The following is a 22963-nucleotide window of genomic DNA, read 5'->3' as shown; positions in this document are numbered from 1 at the left end:
TGTGCGCCAAGGGGCTCCTATGGGCCTCAGAAGGAAGCCATGGCCCCCTTTGCACCACTTTCTCAAGGGCAATTAGGGATGGGCAGTAAATGCTGGCTTTGCCTGCAATGCCCACATCCCATGAATGAATTAAAAAAAAGGCTTTACAAGCTGCCTGGTTTTCCCAAAACAGCAACATACTCATTTTAAATGGTATATTAATGGGAAGATTTTGTGTGTTTATTTTTCTTGCTTGATGTGATGGTTGTATTTCCTTTTAACTTCCATATCTAACATGCAGCAGCAGCACACACATTAGAAAGCAGACTGGAGTCAGCTGGGAATGCATTTATCTTTTTAACCACCTTGTAATTTCCCTTCCTCACATCAAAACACTTGAGGCAACTGTTGAACCCCCCACAGCTATCCTGGTATCTCAGCACAGACCAGAGGTAGAGCCTGGGATTTTCCCTGTCTGTATGGCTCACTACCAAAGCATATGATTCGTTTATGCATATAGCCATCAGGGGAACTACCGTCTACAGGTTTTCATGGCAGCTTTTCTATTTGAATACATCTGAGTACAATGCAATGAAGGTATCACTTCTGAAAATACTCGAACACTGCCTCTAAAAATACTGATTGTACTTGTGTGGTAAATCAGCAGAACTAGAAATATAAATTGTTGGTCTGGGGTGAGAAATTGCTGTGTGGATGAACAGGGGACGTGAAGGAACATGTCAGTTTGGTTGGGTCAGAATCAAATCGCTGTTTTACAGTTTTTCAGCTTTTCAAACTTCATTTGTATATTTTCTTGCTGCATTTTTTTTCATTTTTCCTTTTATTAACTTTCTTAAAATGTATCTTTATTTTTAAAGAAAAATGCCAATGGCTATTTATTTTGCTTTTTTTTGCTTAGTATTCTAAATGTTCTTGGAATTTTTTTCCTTCCTTTTGCGATGCTGTCACAGTTGGATTTATGGTACACTTATAAATCTGCTTTGTGACAATACGGTCCAAGGTAACGCTGTGAAGAATTCGTCAGTATTTGCTTTCGTAATCCTGACATTAGAATCATAGAAAATTTACTGCACAGAAGGAGGCCATTCGGCCCATCATGTCCGGCCAACTGAGAAACGAGCCACCCAGCCGTTGCGTTAGATCTTGTTCCTACTATATAATGGACAACAAAAGTTAACACTGTATGTGGATCTGTGAAGATGTTTAGCACTGGCGTTCTCAAATTAAAGTCAGTATTTACTTTTGCTGTCCCAATCTTTAACTACAATGGCAGGGCTCTGACTCCTTTGACAGGCAGCAATAGAAAATCACATTTTGGCCTTATTGGCACCTGTCTAGATACTTGTAGATTTTTAGATGGAATATTGTGTATCTGACTCCTATGACAAACATTGCAAAATAACACCATTTTTATATTATTAGTACCTGTGAAGACATTACCGCAGGTTGCTTGGTTGTTGCATAGCAACCACAACAAGGTGCTAATAATGTGCACTGAGTGCGAGTGATCATGCTGGGTGACTACTCGTCCTGTGAAAGAAAATACAATTAGATTCTCACCTGGTGAGAGTCAGTGTTCAAATGTTTATTACAGGATTTACAACAATATCCAAGTCATTAAAACCGCTTTAAATGAACTAACACAAAACTAAGTTCGTGAGGGAGGTCCTAAGACATCATCACTTTAGCAACAGAAAATGAGTTATTACAACATGATATTTTGACTTGGATGACATCAAGGAGACTTCTACTTCCGCAACATTATCCGTCTCTGCCCTTACTTGTCACCACCAGACTCCATTCAACTTCTTGCTGGCCTTTCGTCATCTACCCTCCATCAACTCCAACTTATCCTAAACACAACTGGCCTCATTCTGTCCCATACCAAGTTCTATTCACTCATTATCTCAGTCTTACATCGAGTTCATAGAAACAGGCCATTCGGCCTAACTTGTTCATAAACTCTTCATCAACCCTATCAGCAAATCCTTCTATTCCTTTCTCCCTCACATGCTTATCTAGTTTCCCCTTAAATGCACCTATGGTATTTACCTCAACTACTCCATGTGGTAGCCAGTTCCACATTCTTACCACTCTCTGGGTAAAAAAGTTTCTCCTGAATTACCTATTGGATTTATTACTATCTTATATTTATGATCTCTAGTTTTGGACCTCCCCCCCACAAATGGAAACATTTTCTCTACATCTACCCTATCAAACCCTTTCGTTATCAAACAACCTACATTAAAATCCTTATCCTTGTCTTCAAATCCTTCCATGGCCTCACATCTCCCTACAATATTGGAAAATGTGAGGTTATGCACTTTGGCAGGAAAAATCAGAGAGCAAGTTATTATCTTAATGGCAAAAAACTGGAAAGTACTGCAGTACAAAGGGATCTGGGGGTCCTGGTGCAAGAAAATCAAAAAGTTAGTATGCAGGTGCAGCAGGTGATCAAGAAGGCCAACGGAATGTTGGCTTTTATTGCTAGGGGGATAGAATATAAAAACAGGGAGGTATTGCTGCAGTTATATAAGGTATTGGTGAGACCGCACCTGGAATACTGCATACAGTTTTGGTGCCCATACTTAAGAAAAGACATACTTGCTCTCGAGGCAGTACAAAGAAGGTTCACTTGGTTAATCCCGGGGATGAGGGGGCGGACATATGAGGAGAGGTTGAGTAGATTGGGACTCTACTCATTGGAGTTCAGAAGAATGAGAGGCAATCTTATTGAAACATATAAGATTGTGAAGGGGCTTGATCGGGTGGATGCGGTAAGGATGTTCCCAAGGATGGGTGAAACTAGAACTAGGGGGCATAATCTTAGAATAAGGGGCTGCTCTTTCAAAACTGAGATGAGGAGAAACTTCTTCACTCAGAGGGTGGTAGGTCTGTGGAATTTGCTGCCCCAGGAAGCTGTGGAAGCTACATCATTAAATAAATTTAAATCAGAAATAGACAGTTTCCTAGAAGTGAAGGGAATTAGGGGTTACGGGGAGCGGGCAGGAAATTGGACATGAATTTAGATTTGAGGTTAGGATCAGATCAGCCATGATCTCATAGAATGGCGGAGCAGGCTCGAGGGGCCGATTGGCCTACTCCTGCTCCTATTTCTTATGTTCTTATATACCTATGCAACTTCTTCCAGCGGTTCAGTCCTCCAACCCCAGCTTCCTGTGCATCCCCCTCCCTTCACCTTATCATCAATAGCAAAGATTTTAGTTGTCTTGGCCCCACTCTCTGGAACTCCCTCCTTAAAGACCTTTGCTCTCTACTCTGTCCTCCTTTAAAATCCACCTTAAAATCCATCATTCACTCACCATCTCTTGGCTCAGTGTCACTTTCTCTTACTATTTCTCTGTAAAGCGCCTTGGGAAATATTGTACCTCAAAAGTGCTATATAAATACAAGTTTCTGTTGTTGAATTTCAGCGTGGAGCTTGAAGACAATAGATTCAAAAATATCCAGGCTCAAGAGGAGATCAGATTTTGTTTCTCCACAAAGCAGTGGATATGTAAACGGACTCTCAGCAAATGCAGTTGCTGCAGACTCCTCGTTTTGCTGGCCAACCCAACTCATCTCTACATCCTCAGATATACCATTCATCAACTGGCTCCTTTACAAAGTCCACAACATCAACGATAGTCAGACGTTATGTTGGAGCTCTGTCCCTTTAAAAACAACAACTTGCACCAAAGCTTGGTGAAAGAGGTAGATTTTAAGGATTGTCTTAAAGGAGGAGAGAGAAGTTGACAGACATAGGTTTAGGGAGGGAATTCCAAATCTTTGAGCCTAGACAGCTGAAGGCATGGTCACCAATGGTGGGTTGAAGGAAGTGGGGGATGGACACAGGCCAGAGTTGGAGGAATGCAGAGTTGGAGGAAGGTTGTCAAGCTGGAAGAGGTTACAGAGATAGGGAGGGATGAGGCCATAGAGGGATTTGAACACGAGGATAAGAATTTAATATGGAGGTGTTGAGGGACCAGGAGCGAATGTAGGTCAGTGAGCACAGGGGTGATGGGTGTACGTGAATTGGTGTGAGTTAGGATATGGGCAACAGAGATTATTTGGATGAGCTTCAGTTAAGGCTACAAAGTCTCATTTTTAAGCAAACAATGGCTCAGGTACTTCACTGTTTAATTATTGCTTGGTAAGGAAAATTTGCAAATTGGTATAGGGAGCCTCATGTCATTCAGAGTTTAATTGGTTATTAGTCAAGGAATTTTGCAAATGTTCTTCTTAGCTTTAGACTCCAGCTGAGAACCATACAGCATTTTAAAATTGTTTGCATCTGTGTGCGCTGATGTATCATTTTTAATATATTAATAGCAAATCATCTGTGGCACTGCTCAAGGTAAGGTAGATTGCGTGCTATTTTATAAGGTCAGGAACATTATACTGTGCAAAACACAATGGGGGTTAAATGTCAACAGTTCACAGAAATAAAAAATCCTCTGCCAAATGTTCTGATGCATAATTGTGTGCAGTACAGAAAGTCAGCTAGTAACATTACACTTTTTACCCCATTTGGGCAGGGTGGCATTATTGTGGCTAGTCTGTCCTCTGTGTTATAGAACTTTTGGTTCATAAATATTTGTTTTGTGATTCAGAATTCTAATGCAAGTGTAGCTATTCAGCAATACTGGCTTTCCTAATGTCACCCTTCCCAGAATATACTGCAAAAAGCAGGTAAGTTGGTACAAGCTACATTTTTCTACAACACTACAGTCTTGGACATTTGAAAGTGTGTTTGCATGACATTGAAGTATGTGAACCTTTAACAATACGAACTGGGTAGAGGTCAGTTGGACACAATTTTTTGCTCATCCGGGTTTACTTTGGATTACCATTTTGGAACTTCATATTCTGGCACTTCATATTCTGTCCCTATTTGAAAACCTACGATGTAAATATATCTGCATGTGTGTACGCAGCACAAGTGGGCCTTTGTAAATGTATGGATATATGACTATACTTTGTCTGATGAAAAATTCTTTTTTTGTAGGTTATTTTTCGTGCATACTTAAAAAGATGTTAAGAAAACTTGGACTGACCATAGAAGAATGAATGAAGTGCATAATCTCCCACAAAAGTCTACAAATTCATTATCGTCTGAGTTTATCAATTTCACTGCATCAAGAGTAGAACGGCCTTCACATGCTCAGTGTGCATGGCATCTTTGGACAGGGTAATTGAAAGTTTACTCCTTCCTTTCAAGGACAGAAATCTGCCACTCACGTGGAATATATGAGAAAGCAAACGTGCAGTGTTTGGTAACAAATGATCTGTCGCCATTAAACTTAACAGCAGTAATTACAGAATCTTTAAAGACCTATTATTGGGCAGAAGGAACCAATCCAAGATGAAGGACATGTCACTCAATGCCTGTTTTTTGGTTGGGCTGGCAATCACTGCAATAGTGCAATCTGTTGGAAGAAATATGGACTGCCCGAAGTCATGCATTTGTGAAATCAGACCATGGTTCAGCCCAAGATCCATTTATATGGAAGCTCCTACAACAGACTGCAATGATTTAAACCTGGCTTCACTTCCGCAAAGATTACCAGCTGAGACACAGGTTTTGCTACTGCAGAGTAACAATATTTCAAAAATTGAGAACAAGATAGATTATTTGGTCAACCTTACAGAGATAGACTTATCTCAAAACAATTTTTTAGCAACCTGTGACATGAATCTAGGAAAGATGCATCAGCTAATGTCACTGTACCTGGAGGAAAACAAGCTCACTGAGTTGCCCGATAGCTGTTTGCTTGGGCTGAGCAACCTGCAAGAACTCTATGTTAATCATAACCAGATTTACAGCATTGCAATAGGAGCGTTTATAGGTCTTGACAATCTTCTCAGACTCCATCTTAATTCTAACCGATTGACAATGATTAAAAGCAACTGGTTTGAGGCTATCCCAAACTTGGAGATTCTAACAATAGGAGAAAATCCCATCACTAAAATTCAAGATATGAGCTTCAAACCCCTCCTAAATCTACGAAGTCTGGTCTTGACTGGAATGAAGCTCTCAGAACTGGGGGACAATACTTTGGTTGGCCTAAACAACTTAGAAAGCATCTCTTTTTATGACAACAGACTTATCAGCGTGCCCCATGCAGCTCTTCAGAAAGTCCCCAATCTTAAATTCTTGGATTTGAATAAAAATCCTATTCAGAGAATACAGCAAGGAGATTTCAGAAATATGTTGCACTTGAAAGAGCTTGGCATTAATAATATGGCAGAACTGGTTTCTATTGATTGTCTTGCTCTTGATAATTTGCCTGAACTAACAAAAATTGAAGCCACAAACAACCCAAAGCTATCATATATCCATCCAAATGCATTCTACAGAGCTCCCCAACTTGAAACATTAATGCTTAACAGTAATGCACTAAGTGCCCTCTACAGGGGCACAGTGGAATCTTTACCTAAACTGCAGGAAGTCAGCATACATAGTAATCCAATCAGATGCGACTGTGTCATTCGCTGGATTAATATGAATAAAACACATATTCGATTTATGGAACCACAGTCTTTGTTTTGTTTTGACCCACCTGAATTTAAAGGTCAGCATGTCCGAGAGATTCCATTCCGAGAAATGACAGATATGTGCCTTCCACTAATAGCCTCTGAAAGTTTCCCTTCTGATCTAAATTTAAACAGTGGGAGCTCAGCATCTTTTCACTGTCGAGCTACAGGACAGCCAGAGCCTGAAATCTACTGGATCACACCATCTGGCGATAAACTTCTACCTAGCGCTGCAACTGATAAATACAGCATACATCTTGAAGGAACACTGGATTTATTTAATATAAGCAAGAAGGAAGCAGGCTTGTATACCTGTGTGGCCCACAATCTGGTTGGAGCAGATTTGAGAACGGTCATCATAACAGTGAATGGATCGTTTCCACAATCCATAAATGGATCTCTGAATATCAGAATAAAAGAAGTAGCATCACATTCTATCCTTGTGTCCTGGAAGGCTGGTTCAAACAGTGTGTCATCAAATATTAAATGGTCTGCCAAAATGAATTCTGACAACCTTCAAATTACTTATACAGCCAGAGTTCCAACAGATATACGTATATATAACCTAACCCATCTGAATCCATCGACTGAGTATGAAGTGTGTGTTCATATAGCTAACATTTATCAACAAACTGAAAAGAAATGTGTCAATATCACAACAAAAGGATTAGACCTAGCAGTAAAATCAAACGAACAAACTACAAGCTCAACACTTGTGGCTGCCCTTGGTGCAATGTTGGGTGTCATTAGCATGACATGTCTCTACTCTTGTATGACTTGGAAGGTGAAGTACAATTCTAGCCACAGCTGTTTAGAAAAGTACATACAGAATAAAACAACATTTTCCTCGAACAAATTTTACCCTCCTCTTATCAATCTTTGGGACACAGGGAAAGAGAAGGATGGGCCACTGGAAGTTAAAGCTACTGTAATAGATGTATCAGCAAGCTGTTCGTAAAACTTTTTGTAAAACAAAATGTAAAGAAGACCAGTTACAACTGGACTGCTTTTAAATGTTGGATACAAAAGAAGAAGAAAGCACAGGCCCTGCTCACAGTGCTAACATAGGAAATGGGAGGGAAACCCTCTCTTACACGGTACATTTGCCATATGATGGACAGACATACACCAACACTAAGAAAGACAATTCAAAATTGTGGATTGGTGAAGCTGCATCTTTAAGAATGGCAACTTTAAAAAGAAACAATCACCAGCCAATATAAGTTGTAACAGCCTAACATCTAGTCTGTTAATGTGAAACTGCTCACTTCAGTCAAAAGATATGGTACAATGGCACACTTATGCTCGGTAAAGGTTAAAAGCATTTTTCCTGTATTTAACTATGTAATGTGTAACAGTAGTGGACTGTAATCGTGGTTTCCGAGCAATACCTCCTGTCCTGTTTTACACAATACTTTAGCTGGCAGTTGTTTAGAAGCTGGGCAGTTAAAAATAGGATGCCACATGTGGTGTTATTGAATTGATGCAATCCGTTAGACTAGATCACACAGTGAGTAAAATAAGTATGTGAAATGGATTTTTTTTTGGAAACAAAATTAAAATTTTTGAATAAATTCACAATTATGTCTGGTTCCCTTTTAAATTGAAGTGTTACAACTATTATTTTTCTGAACTGGAAGTGTGTTGCCAGTAAGCTATAAGAAGTCTGTTATTTTAAATACATATAAAAGAGATAAACATGAATTTCAGTTTCACCTGATTGGCATATAGCTCTGCACTAGTGTCTGATTTGTGCATGTTTCCAATAATTGTTGAGGAAGGATGAAGCATATAATTTTCCCTGATGTTCAACCACATTCCAAATTAATTCAGCTTTATTCATTTTACTGTACATAAACTCAAACAGCAGAACTATCATGGCTCTGTTCAAAAGCACAAAGATTTCTTACATTTCATTTTCAGTTGTTTGACATTCAATTTTTGTCTTATCATTTTTCCAGTCGGATTTTTTTTTCATTTGGAGTGCTGGTGCATTTTAGGAAACATGAAGATTTGAGCAACATGGGGAAACAGCTCCCAAAATATTCAGTAATACTGGAGATTTGTATCTTTACAATGCTAATGTATTTTCCACATCAAAAAAACCCCACAAAAGTGATAAATCACCATCACACACAACGAGACATTAGAATTTATCAGGTGGACTTGCTCATATATCACCACAGATTTCAACACCTTGTACAAAGCTTTCAGAGCTAGGCGATTTGTCAAAAGGCACAAGATTTGAAATACAACTTATTACAATGCAGGTACTGAACAGGTCAGCAGGAACTTGCTCATGTATCTTACATTTTCCTCTCTCATTCTTACTTGTGTTTAGTCGCCATTAATGGCGAGTTCAAAAGCTACAAAATGTCCTCTGGTGGATGCATCACTTTTATGAGTGAAACAGGATAAGGCAGTAAAAATATTCTTTGCCAATCACATCAAATTATCAAAGACTTATTTTCCCAATAAAATATAATTCACAAAAATACCTATCATATATATATTTTATAAAATTGAAATAAACAAAGCTCATGCAAGTTATATTTGTAATTTTGATGCCACTAAGTACAATTTACGACCTTATATTACAGGTATAAAATGGCTTTTTTTTGCAACACAACTCCTTAGCTCAAAAACCACAACAATCAAATGGTCTATTACAGTAATATAACTAACCATCAAATGAAAAATCATAAATAGGTTATAATGTGGGCTGCAAGTTGAATACTCTTGGTGTTCAACAGTCTTTTTTTTATTCTTGGGATGTGGACAACACTAGCAAGGTTGTATTTATTGCCCATCTCTAGTTGCTCAGAGGGCATGAAGAGTTAGCCACATCATGTGGGATTAGAGTCGTTTGTAGGCCAGGCCAAGTAGGGTGGCAAGTTCTTTTCCTTGGAGAACATTAATGAACCCTGAGTTTCCTCCCCCAAAGTCTTTAAGGTCAATTTGGTTCTTTGCCCAATGCATTATATACCCCAAAGATTATGGAAAAAAAAAATCACAAAATATACCAGCAAACTCACTCAATCCATCCTGCAGTCTCTCCAACAAATTTTGCCTTCACAGGTCTCCCCTGTCTCAGAGAACTCAAGCTTTTCTTATTCGCCATTCCTTAAACTTATATCCTTCAAGCTGGGACTTGGATCCTAATATTTTTTTGAGGCTGTGCATACATGCCAACCTAGAACACAAGCTTTTGATCGTGTCCTACTTTGACATATATAAAAGTCTATGACAGGTGAAAGTAAGACATGGACTTGTAACTTAAGCTGTAGGTATACCGAACATTACTTCCCGTTACCACTGGAGTCCCCCAAGGATCTATCTTTGGCTCCATCCTATTTCTCATCAACATGCTGACCCTCAGCGACATTATCCGAAAACACAATGTCAGATTCCACATGAACGCTGATGACACCCAGGTTTACCTTACCACCACCTCTCTCGACACCTCCACTGTCTCTCTCACACTGCTTCTCCTACATGCAGTACTGGATCAGCAAAAATTTCCTCAAACTAAACATTGGGAAGACCGAAGCTTTTGTCTTTGATCCCTGCTGCAAACTCCGTTCCCTAGCCACCGACTCCATCCCTCTCCCTGGCCACTGTCTGAGGCTGAACCAGATCGTTAGCAACCTTGGCATCCTATTTGAGGATTGAGATAAGCTTCCAACCACATATCCGCTCCATCACCAAGACCGCCTACTTCTACCTCCGTAACCTCCGCCCGTTTCCACCCCTGCCTCAGCTCATCCATGTCTTTGTTACATCCAGACTTGATTATTCCAATATTCCAACGCTCTCTTGGCTGCCCTGCCATCTTCTACCCACCATAAATTTGAGCTCATCCAAAACTCTGCTGCCTGTATCCTAACGCATACACCCCGTTCACCCATCACCCGTGTTCACTGACCTACAACGGCTCTCGGTCCGGGAACGCCTCAAATTAAAAATTTTCATCCTTGTTTTCAAATCCCTTCATGGCCTCGCTCCTCCCAAGCTCTGTAACCCCCACCAGCCCTACAACCCTCCGAGATCTCCGCGCCCTTCCAATTCTTGCGCATTCCCGATTTTATTTGCTCCACTATTGGCGGCCGTGCCTTCAGCTGCCTAGGCCCTAAGCTCTGGAATTCCTTCCCTACACCTTTCTGCTCCTCTTTCCTCCTTTAAGACACTCCTTAAAATCTATCTCTTTGACCATCTGTCCTAATACCTCCCTATGTGGCTCGGTATCACATTTTGTTTGATAACGCTCCTGTGAAGCGTCATGGAAGGTCTTACTAAGTTAAAAGCGCTATATAAAGGGCAGTGTCCTAGGTCCAACCATCTTCAGCTGCTTCATCAACGACCTTCCCTCCATCATAAAGTCAGAAATGGGGATGTTTGCTGATGATTGCACAGTGTTCAGTTCCATTCGCAACCCCTCAGATAATGAAGCAGTCCGTACCCGCATGCAACACGACCTGGACAACATCCAGGCTTAAGCTGATAAGTAGCAAGTAACATTCACGCCAGACAAGTGCCAGGCAATGACCATTTCCAACAAGAGAGAATCTAACCACCTCCCCATGACATTCAACTGCATTACCATCGCCGAATCCCCCACCATCAACATCCTGGGGGTCAGCCATTGACCAGAAACTTAACTGGACCAGCCATATAAATACTGTGGCTATAAGAGCAGGTCAGAGGCTGGGTATTCTGTGGCGAGTGACTCACCTCCTGACTCCCCAAAGCCTTTCCACCATCTACAAGGCACAAGTCAGGAGTGTGATGGAATACTCTCCACTTGCCTGGATGAGTGCAGCTCCAACAACACTCAAGAAGCTCGACACCATCCAGGACAAAGCAGCCCGTTTGATTGGCACCCCATCCACCACTCTAAACGTTCACTCCCTCCACCACCGGCGCACAGTGGCTGCAGTGTGTACCATCCACAGGATGCAGTGCAGCAACCCGCCAAAGCTTCTTCGACAGCACCTCCCAAACCCACGACCTCTACCACCTAGAAGGACAAGAGTACCAGGCACGTGGGAACAACATCACCTGCACGTTCCCCTCCAAAGTAGGTGAGCAGATTGCAGATGCCCTAACTATAATCTTTCAAAGTTCTCTAGATTCAGGAACTGTCCCTCTAGATTGGAAAATTGCACGCCACTCTGCTTTTTAAGAAAGGATAGAGAGGGAAACCGGGGAATTATAGACCAGTTAGCCTAACATCTGTTGTGGGGAAAATGCTGGAGTCTATAATTAAGGATAGGGTGACTGAACACCTCGAGAATTTTCAGTTAATCAGAGAGAGCCAGCATGGATTTGTGAAAGGTGGGTCGTGTCTGTCAAACCTGATTGAATTTTTTGAAGAGGTGACTAAAGTAGTGGACAGGGGAATGTCAATGGATGTTATTTGTACGGAGTTCCAGAAGGCATTTGATAAAGTCCCACATAAGAGACTGTTAGCTAAGATAGAAGCCCATAGAATCGAGGGAAAAGTACAGACTTGGTTAGGAAATTGGCTGAGCGAAAGGCGACAGAGAGTAGGGATAATGGGTAGGTACTCACATTGGCAGGATGTAACTAGTGGAGTCCCGCAGGGATCTGTCTTGGGGCCTCAATTATTCACAATATTTATTAACGACTTAGATGAAGGCATAGAAAGTCTCATACCTAAGTTTGCCGATGACATAAAGATTGGTGGCATTGTAAGCAGTGTAGATGAAAACATAAAATTACAAAGCGATATTGATAGATTAGGTGAATGGGCAAAACTGTGACAAATGGAATTCAATGTAGACAAATGTGAGGTCATCCACTTTGAATCAAAAAAGGATAGAACAGGGTACTTTCTAAATGGTAAAAAGTTAAAAACAGTGGGTGTCCAAAGGGACTTAGGGGTTCAGGTACATAGATCATTGAAGTGTCATGAACAGGTGTAGAAAATAATCAGTAAGGCTAATGGAATGCTGGCCTTTATATCTAGAGGACTAGAGTACAAGGAGGCAGAAGTTATGCTGCAGCTATACAAAACCCTGGTTAGACCGCACCTGGAGTACTGTGAGCAGTTCTGGGCACTGCATCTTCGGAAGGACATATTGGCCTTGGAGGGAGTGCAGCGTAGGTTTGCTAGAATGATACCCGGACTTCAAGGGTTAAATTACGAGGAGAGATTACACAAATTGGGGTTGTATTCTCTAGCGTTTAGAAGGTTAAGGGGTGATCTGATCGAAGTTTATAAGATACTAAAGGGGAACAGATAGGGTGGAGAGAGAGAAACTATTTCTGCTGGTTGGGGATTCTAGGAGTAGGGGGCACAGTCTAAAAATTAGAGCCAGACCTTTCAATAGCGAGATTAGAAAACATTTCTGCACACAAAGGGTGGTAGAAGTTTGGAACAATCTTCCACAAACGGCAATTGATACTAGCTCAATTGCTAAATTTAAATCTGAGAGAGATAGCTTTTTGGCAACCAAAGGTATTAAGGGATCTGGGCCAAAGGCAGGTATATGGAGCTCGATCACAGATCAGCCATGATCTTTTCAAATGGCAGAGCAGGCACGATGGGCTGAAAGGCCTACTCCTGTTCCTACATTCCGAAGTCACACACCATCCCGACTTGGAAATATATCATCGTTCCTTCACCGTCGCTGAGTCAAAATCCTGGAACTCCCTACCAAACAGCACTGTGGGAGAACCTTCACCACACGGACCGCAGCGGTTCAAGAAGGCGGCTCACCTCCATCTTCTCAAGGGCAATTAGGGATGGGCAATAAATGCTGGCCTTGCCAGCGACACCCACATCCCATGAACGAATAAAAAAAATAGAAATGCAAGTTGTTGTTGTTAATTACATAAAAGCTTGGCAAGACATAAAAGTTTGACAAGGGATAAAAGTATTATTGGTACTAGATTTATTTTCTACTAGGAAAGTCCTAGGCGCATTCTCTCCTGCCCAGAAAATTTAGTTTTTTTGGTATTTACGTTACAGCACACCTACCTCTTACATGAGGTGATCTCCGCCCCAGCCAGAAACAGGTCCAGCTCTCGCTTGAAAGAATACAGCAAATCAGCGTTCACTGCACGAGCTGCAAACTGTTCCACGGGTCTGCTATTCTTTATGAAAAGAGCCGCCTAACATCCAACCTCGTTCTACCCTTTCATAACTTGTTAAGCGCGACCCCATGTCCTCCCTAAGCTATCCAGTTTAAATGTGGTGCACAGAAACACAACCTATTCCCTTCATTATTTTATAAACTTCAATCTGTCCTTGACCCCCCTCCTTTTTCTCATCTACATGCTGTCCCTCGGCGACATCATCCGTAAACATAACATCACATTCCACATGTACGGTGACGACATCCAGCTCTACCTCACAACCACCTCCCTCGACCCCTCCACTGTCTCTCATTTGTCACATTGCTTGTCCGACATCCAGTACTGGATGAGCAAAAATTTCCTCCAACTAAATACTGGGAAGACCGAAGTCTTTGTCTTTGGTCCCCGCTGCAAACTCCGTTCCCTAGCCACCAACTCCATCCCTCTCCCTGGCCACTGTCTGAGGCTGAACCAGACCATTCGCAACCTTGGCGTCCTATTGACCCTGAGATGAGCTTCTGACCACATATCCACTCCATCACCAAGGCCGCCTACTTCCACCTCCATAACATCGCCTCTCTCTGCCCCTCCCTCAACTCATCTGCTGCTGAAACCCTCATCCATGCCTTTGTTACCTCCAGACTCAATTATTCCAATGGTCCCCTGGCTGGCCTCCCATCTTCCACTCTCCATAAACTCGAGATCATCCAAAACTCTGCTGCCCCTATCCTAACTCCCACCATGTCCCGTTCTCCCATCACCCCTGTGCTCGCTGACCTACATTGGCTCCCGGTCAGGGAACGCCTTGATTTTAAAATTCTCATCCTTGTTTTCAAATCCCTCCATGGCCTCGCCCCTCCCTATCTCTGTAACCTCCTCCAGCTCTACAACCCTCCGAGATCTCTGCGCTCCTCCAATTCTTGCCTCTTGCACATGCCCGATTTTAATCGCTCCACCATTGGCGGCCGTGTCTTCAGCTACCTAGGTCCTAAGCTCTGGAATTCCCTCCCTAAACCTCTCCGCCTCTCTACCTCTCTCTCCTCATTTAAAACCTACCTCTTTGACCAAGCTTTTGGTAACTTGTCCTAATATCTCCTTATGTGGCTCGGTGTCAAATTTTGTTTGATAATCACTCCTGCGAAGCACCTTGGGATGTTTTACTAAGTTAAAGGCACTTTATAAATGCACGTTGTTGTTGTTGTCGTCGATCAAATCGCCCCTAAGTCTACACTTCTTTAAAATATAGAGTCCCAGCTTGTTGAGCCTATCTGGGTAACTAAGGTGTTTTTAACTGGGAATTAATCCTGTGGCTCTTCTCTGCACCGTTTCCAAAACCTCAATATCCACCACCAAAACTGAACATAATGTTCTAACTGAGGCCTGACCAAGGTCTTGGAGAAGGATAAAACGTATACTTTGTTTTATAATGAATTATCATACACCCTAGAATCCTGTTTGCTTTATGGCATTGTTCCTGAACCTTCATAGATTGATCCACTAAAATACCCAGATCTCTTTATTTCACCACTGCCTTTAATTCTTTTCCCTGTAGGGTGCAGTAAGTTTAGCATTTGACCTGCCCATGTGCAAAACACTACACTTTTCTAATTAAACATAATTTGCCAAACACAGGCCCAGTCCCCCTGCACATCTGGATCTGCTTGTAGTAGTTGAACATCCTCTGCAGTCCTAACTCTCGCACGTATCTTGGTTTCGTCCGCAAATTTACGGATCATTCAGCCAACATTTACATGTAGATCATTAATGAAAATAGTAAATGACAAAGGTCCTAACATCGATTCCTGGGGGACATCATCTCCAAGCAGATCCAAATCCATTCACAACCAACAGGCATTCAAACAATTCTCAATCCATCACAGCAGATTACCACTAATTCCACATGATTCTATCTTGTAAAGAAGTCTTTTATGTGGTACCTTATCAAAAGCTTTCTGAAAGTCCAGGCAGACAATGTCTACTGGGTTACCCTCATCCACTAACCTGGTGACTTCTTGAAAAAATTCAATCAAATTGGTAAGATGCGACCTTCTTATACGGGTGTCCCTGATATGGCCTTCTCTGTCTAAGTGGTCATGTAGTGGATCCCTAGTGGTCTTGGGAGAGCTATTTGTCAAATACATTTTTCCTAATTTTCTTTTCTTCTGCTGTTGACTCTTGCTGGGTTATAGTTCCATAGATGCCAGCATGTTACATCACCTACACACATTAGGGCAGCTCCCAGATGGGCTCTTCCCTCCTGACCCTGGCCTTTCCCCCCATCTAGTCCCAGTAGTCACCGAAAATGTTGGCTGCCATTTTGCTGCATGTCCTGTGTTTTTAAAATGGTAAAAGAAACAAATTAAGTAAATCAGTGAAGCAGCAGATGCGAGAGGCATACAAGGGAGACACAAAAAGTGACAAAAAGAGTTCGAGACAAATAGAGATGACAGCAACAGAAAGTATATGATAGCTATAATGGGGGAAGGAAAGAGCAGAGACAAACAGAAAGACACAGAGAGGCAGACAGAAATAATAAGAGTGGGGCCCAAGTAGAAAGAGACTTGTGTTTTATTTTTGTTTGTGAACAAGGCCACAGGAGGCCAACTTGCACATTATAAAAACTAGTGTGTTCCAAGGTAGTAACACATTTCAGGTTGATGAACTGATATCATTTAAACTATCTCAAACTAACTCCAGACACTGCACTGGTCCTGTAACATGCTGGCATCTATGGAACTATAATCCAACAAGAGTCAACACCAGAAAAGGAGTGGAGAAAATCAGGAAAAAAATAACAAAAAGACCTATTAAGACCATTAAAATTAATTTGGCCATCCACATTTCATTGGAGGCTAAGATTCTCTACCACCATTAGATCAGAAAGTTACCATGGTATTTTATTTTGGTTCCTAATGTACATGATGAGTGGTGTTTGATGTGTTCAGGGCCATTTGGATGATTTAAACCAAGGTTATTCAATGCCTTTTCAAAATTATATTTATTTACACAAATAAGTGGTCTGAATAATTCATTAGGAACAAGGCCATGAGTGAGTTTCAGTCAACTATGAATCAAACTAAACAGAAAATTTATTGGGGAGGGCTTGATTCAGAAAAAAAAATCACACAAGTTTTGAACATAAATTTCTGTGAGGCTTTTGTTCATCTCTTTAAAACTAGGGAAGAAAACATGCGTGACCATTGCAAACCAGTGACTGACATCATAATGTCACTTTGAGGAGAAATATGGAAAATATTTCCCATACCAACGCATACCAAGTAATTTATCTGATTTTATTTTTAAATCCAAATATTTGATAATTAACAGATTATTTATGGAGTCATTTTTGTTCAAATAGTTTATTAATTCACTGATTAACAAAAAATTAGCTGAATAGAACTGTAGTCACAAGTTCGTCATTGCCTATCATCTTTGTAATATTTGTTGTTTTAGCAATTATCTGCAGCAGGAAATGTACTTAAAATTCTTTGTTCCAGAAATCAAATAACTGCTTATTAGTAAAAATGCAGGTTGCTAATTAGAAGATAACAGAATCGAGGAATTATAACAGGAGATTGATAAGGTTCATCAATTATGGAATCTTAATTGTTCTGCCATGAATTTGAGATTATTTATAATTGTTAAGTATGGCTATATAATACTCAAATGTTATTGCTTTTCCCCCTGTACAATAAGATCTCGAGTAGCAGACATTTATTACGGAAGATTTTTGATTCTATCTACCTAGTGAATAGACTTGATTTTGAAATCTGCATCCAGCACTTCAATTTCTGAATATATTTTCACGAAGAGGAATGTCCTGCTCGCCTCCCAGCACCTGAAATATGCAGCGTTGGATCTCATTTAAATATCTCAACTTGTGTAGAATCGCAATGTGGAAAGGTGGCCTGTTTGCCCCACGGGGTGGCATACTAATAAGCTGTGCAACAAAATGGTAGGATTTCCATTTACACTAGTAATTCACTTTCCAGCAAGTTCTTAATCTTCACCAAGCCACTGAAGGAGGTGGCAAGCAAAAGTAGGGTGCTTTTCCACAAATGTGGGAAGTAGCAACGTAAAATTAAATGACAGATCATCCTGGGTGACACTTAGCCAAAAATCATGACCTACTTTTCAGCTGTGGATGGTACATAAAACGAGGAAAATTCTTCTTAGCACGGGTGAGTTAATAAACAAGAATGTGGCTTTTTTGTTTTAATGTGCAAAGTTCACATTTTCTAAACTGCTTTTAAGAATATTTCCAAAGAATTCAGTACTATTGAGTAAAGTTGGGCCCTGACACTGGATTTACACTAATTCTATACATTCTTAATTGCAATGTGATGCCACCAATAGATTTTTAATTTTAAGGAGCACGTGCGTATTTTGGATTTTCCTCCACTTTTCAGGTTCCTGAATACAATGCCCAGCTAACAGGATGGGCAAAAGACTCTGACAATGCCTCTCCACAAACTATGACTGAGAGGTGCACTAGAATAGTCTGATATTTGCTCTGAGGAGAAAAGAATACATCACAAGCATGATGTATTCTTTTGAAGTATTTCTGAAAATTGGGTTCTATGATTCAGAAATAGAATTCCATAATACAGCACTGAACTCTCCAGAAAAATTTACAAACAGATTTAATATATGAAAATTAAATACTTAGCAAAACATTTCAATGATTCTTCGTTTACCACAAGACTCACTCTAAAAGGGCTAATTTCCATCCCCTACGCCAGGCAGGAATGAGGCAGTAACACAATGAAAATAGCGGGGCAGCAAGTCCGCCAACGTCCAGCTTTCTGCCATTTTGCTGGGGGCCTTGAAATGGGCGGACTAGGTGCCCGCAGGAAACAGGCAGGAGCCACATTATCCCATTCAAATGGTGGGGTTCCTATGGTGTCAATAGAACCCTATTGCAATTTTGAGGTAATGATAGATAGATCATGTGCCTTGCATGGCAATGAGTGGCTGAATCAACTATCCTTAAAGGGACTGCTGCAGGCCGCTTAAAATGTTTTTTTTAAAGGTTTGTAAATGATTGTTGTGGGATCAGGAGAAGTATTAATGCCTGACCCTCCGATACCCGCCCAAATTATCTGCACTGGTTGAACTCTGCAGTGAGGCCACCGGACGTTCGTCACCCTCCAATAGGTGACTTGCTCAAAAAGAACGAACAGTTCGCCAACAGAATGCTAATGCCAGCCAACCATGAAAATGTGTCAGGCCTCGGACTTGTTCTGCCTACTGCCCGCCCGATGGGGTCACACAAAAACCTACACTATGCACAAAAAGATAGCTTACAATAACATTAAGAAAATGAAACAGCCAGTCTCTAATCTAATTTAGCACTTCTAGACTCAGTAACTCGGCTTAGGCTCCTAATTGCTCAGTTGCTCAAAAGCATGTATCAATGAGGTTTCCAGCCAATTCACAGAAATTCTCATCAGATGCTCCCCCATACCTTTACAGCACAGCTGATTTATGTTCCCCAATTTTCAAACCTATACTTCTCTTTCCATAGATCATACAAAGTTACTAGGGGGCCGACAGGTTATGTATACACTTTTATTTTATATATTTCAAACAGTAAAAAAAACTACATATTTTTAAGGAACAAATATTTTGATAAATCCTATTAGATTAAAAAAAGTAATCATATTCCACTACAAGAATTTAACTTTGCACGATCATAATCAGACATCTCACTTTCTGCCCTCTGTATTCCTGTTTATCTGCATGGCTAAATGCAGAAGAAAATGCACAGAAACAACTAAACCATTTTGACACCTTTTTATTCTATGCGATCTCACTTGTGCATTCAGGACTATTTTATCCAAGCTTTTATATATATTCTTTATTTGGCCTCATTTCTTCATGCTATTGTTTTTATTTTTGAACCCTCAATTCTGTATTTCTTTCCTTCTAAACTGTCCTTTAGATCTTCCCTTTCTCTTATTCGTTCTTCTTATTGTTATTTAGTTCTCTTAGCAATCTTTCATTCATTTTTTCTCACTCCCCAAGATCCCATCACCGCGGGCCTTGAAATAAGCACTACACTCATTTGTGTAGAATCATAGAATGGTCACAGCACAGAAGGAGGCCATTCAGCCCATCGAGTCTGTGCCGGCCACATGCAAGAGCAATCCAGCCAGCCCCATTCCCCCACCCTGCAAACTTCCTCCCCTCCAGTTCCCTCCCGAAAGCCACGACTGAATCTGCCTCCACCACAACCCCCTCCCCCCGGCAGTGAATTCCAGGTCCTAACCACTAGCTGCATAAAAAAGCTCTTCCTCATGTCACCTTTGGTTCTTTTGCCTTGACCATAAATAAGCAATATTCAGATTCTTTATGTCAATAGCAATATACGTGGCCTGATGTACAAAACTACAATAATTAGATGGTGAGTCATAAACCTCAACATTCACACTAGGTTGAGACATGCTCATAAAAATTTCTTGTAGGATAGCTCACATGAGAAGATAAACAACATTAATGTGATCTCCAAGCTTGATAATTTAAAAACTGCATTTTATTGATTTTTAAATCGATTTTTTAAAAATGTATTTTTAGATCTTTTTGTATCTTCATTAAAATGAGGGATGGCAAGCTGGGATATTGATTTCTTTCTGCATCTTTGGCACCTAGTGTCAGGATTCCCAGTTCAGGCACAGCATTGGCCCACTGCAGAGTGAATCTCTCCTTTACTCTGCCCTAACAAAAATGTTAACCATAATCTCTGAAGCGATACCTGCACTGCATCAATTTGAATATCTCTACTTCCTATGCCAGCTATCCTCATGGCCTCTCTGAGTGAAGTGTGAAGAATTTGTGTTGGAGCCCTGAATCTCCTAGGAAGTGAGTTGTAACTGCACAAACTGATTGGCTAGGGGACAGAAAGCAGAGAGCAGTAATACAAGATCCTGACAGCAAGGAGAGAGAGAAGACTTTCATCCTATTGGTCTGGAACAGATCTGAATCCATTTCCCAGAGATGAAAGGATCATGTGTTAATTATCCAACTGCCTTTTATTTTCAGTTCAGATAGAATTATCACCATATTAATTATATAAATGGAATACACAACAGTGATATGATAGCCTAATAACCACTGGAATAACCAGTTTATTGCAGGAGTGTAGAAAGCCTTCATATTTTGTCCCTGATGAGTGGACACTGCCAGAACTCAGTTTGCTCACAAATTAGCTTTGATAAACAGGTTTGTGAGGGGAGACCTCTATCTCTTTTTCTGAGGCAATTTCAATTTGAGGCTAACTGAATTTGAATCCAAATCATCCAAATCCAGCTACGCATTTTAGTATCACAGTAGGTACAGCCACAGGAGGAGGCCATTCGGCCCATCGTGCCTGTGCCGGCTCTTTGAAAGAGCTATCCAATTAGTCCCATGTCCCTTCAAGTATTTATACAATTCCCTTTTGAAAATTACTATTGAATCTGCTTCCACCACCCTTTCAGGCAGTGCATTCCAGATCATTACAAGTCGCTGTGTAAAAAAAATGCTTCCTCATGTCGCCTCTGGCTCTTTTGCCGATCACCTTAAGTCTGTGTCCTCTGGTTACCGACCCATCTGCCACTGGAAACAGTTTTTCCTTGTTTGCTCTGTCAAAAACCATTCATGATTTTGAACACCTCTATCAAATCTCCCCTTAACCTTCTCTGTTACAAGGAGAACAACCCCAGCTACTCCAGTCTCTCCACAAAACTGAAGTCCCTCATCCCTGGTACCATTCCAGTAAATCTCTTTTGCACCCTCTCTAAGGCCTTGACATCTTTCTTAAAATGTGGTGCCCAGAATTGAACACAATACTCCAGCTGAGGCGTAACCAGTGTTTTACAAAGGTTTAGCATAACTTCCTTGCTTTTGTAATCTGTGCCTCTATTAATAAAGTCCAGGATTCCATATGCTTTTTTTAACAGCCTTCTCAACTTGTCCTGCCACCTTCAAAAATTTGTGTATGTGCACCCCCAGGTCTCTCTATTCCCCCTTTAAAATTGTACCATTTAGTTTATATTGCCTCGCCTCATTCTTCACATTTAAATTTCATCTACCCATTTCACCAATCTATGTCCTCCTGAAATCCGTTACTATCCTCTACATTGTTTACTACATTTCTGAGTTTCGTGTCATCTGCAAACTTTGAAATTATACCCTCTACACCCAAGTCCAGGTCATTAATATATATCAAAAAGAGCAGTGCTCCTAATACTGACCCCTTGGGAATACTTCCCTAAAGTCTGAAAAACAACCGTTCACCACTGCTCTCTGCTTTCTGTCCCCTAGCCAATTTTGCACCTGTTAATAACGAAAAACTAAGTTAACATTGAGGTTACTAGGAATGGATTGAAACTTTTCTTTTTCTGTTTACTGATCATCTGATCAATTTGGTTTGGGAAAATAGGCAGGAAATCTGAACGATAATAAGTCACTTCTAGCCCATTATCGATATTCTAAAATTATTCTTTGTTCTGCCTTCCTACAGATTCATATCTTTTCAGATAAATGCTTGAAAACCATTAAAAATAGCAACAGTAAATATCACCTCTTCTCCGGTGAAAGCGTGATAATGTTAGCATGACAGCTATTGCAGGCCAATTTCTTAAACACATAGATTTATAAACGTAGAAGACATAGTACATAAATAATACTCATCATGCTCATTACTCTTTAGTGGAGGACATAATAGACGCCAATGTAATTCAAGAGCATTTCATGGGACAAATTAAGCAGAACACTGAGAAAAGAAAAAGGTTTATAATAGTTGGTTATGGTCAGATTGACCCTAGTGTGTTTGGTGAAATGTAACGGAATGGTTATATAGTCTTTTCAGAAGCATTGTATTTTGTAATTCATAATTCAAAACTTGTGATGCCTCTTATAATTGTATTGTATTAGTTAATATACTACATCTATCTTTCTTGGAGGAAGGAATAAAGAACTAAGCAGGATCTCTTCATGATTAAGTTAGCTCCAGGATGACATGTCTGATGATGGAAGCTCAGAATGAAGCCAGCCCTCCATGTTAGACATGGTAATCCGAATCTTGAGCCAAACAAGTCCATAGTACTCCAGGATACTCTTAATGATTGACCAGCATGCCTGGCTCACGTTGGAATCTGGATGGGTGGACCCACAAGGATTCTCACCACTCAGCTTCAGATAACCCTGAAAGTCAATGCCCAAGAAGTAGGAGGGTCTTAGCTGGACAAATATTAAGGAACTTAACATTGCTCTGTACTGATAATCTGCATGATTTTAACTGGTTAAACTCCAGTAGTATCCCCGATGCACAGTCGGGGGTCTC

At 40.7% G+C, this 22963-nt stretch overlaps 2 protein-coding genes across 7 annotated transcripts in view; one reads left to right on the top strand and one right to left on the bottom strand.

Moving 5' to 3' along the window:
- lrrn3a (leucine rich repeat neuronal 3a) overlaps positions 1 to 8082 on the top strand; it is a 47441-nt gene extending 39359 nt beyond the window's left edge. For both annotated transcript variants that reach the window (XM_067999574.1, XM_067999573.1), the window contains exon 2: positions 5009 to 8082. In XM_067999574.1, the coding sequence (XP_067855675.1) occupies positions 5366 to 7495 (2130 nt within the window). In that variant the 5' untranslated portion in view covers positions 5009 to 5365 and the 3' untranslated portion in view covers positions 7496 to 8082. The remainder of the gene's footprint in view (positions 1 to 5008) is intronic.
- The window catches only part of immp2l (inner mitochondrial membrane peptidase subunit 2), a 496795-nt gene that overhangs the window by 231686 nt on the left and 242146 nt on the right, over positions 1 to 22963 (bottom strand). The window lies entirely within an intron of this gene.

This window comes from Heptranchias perlo, chromosome 18 (genome assembly GCF_035084215.1).
Source record: "Heptranchias perlo isolate sHepPer1 chromosome 18, sHepPer1.hap1, whole genome shotgun sequence".
In the NCBI taxonomy this organism is placed as follows: Eukaryota; Metazoa; Chordata; class Chondrichthyes; order Hexanchiformes; family Hexanchidae; genus Heptranchias; species Heptranchias perlo.
Note: the sequence above shows the minus strand (reverse complement) of the source record. Positions and strands in the feature narration are given on the sequence as shown.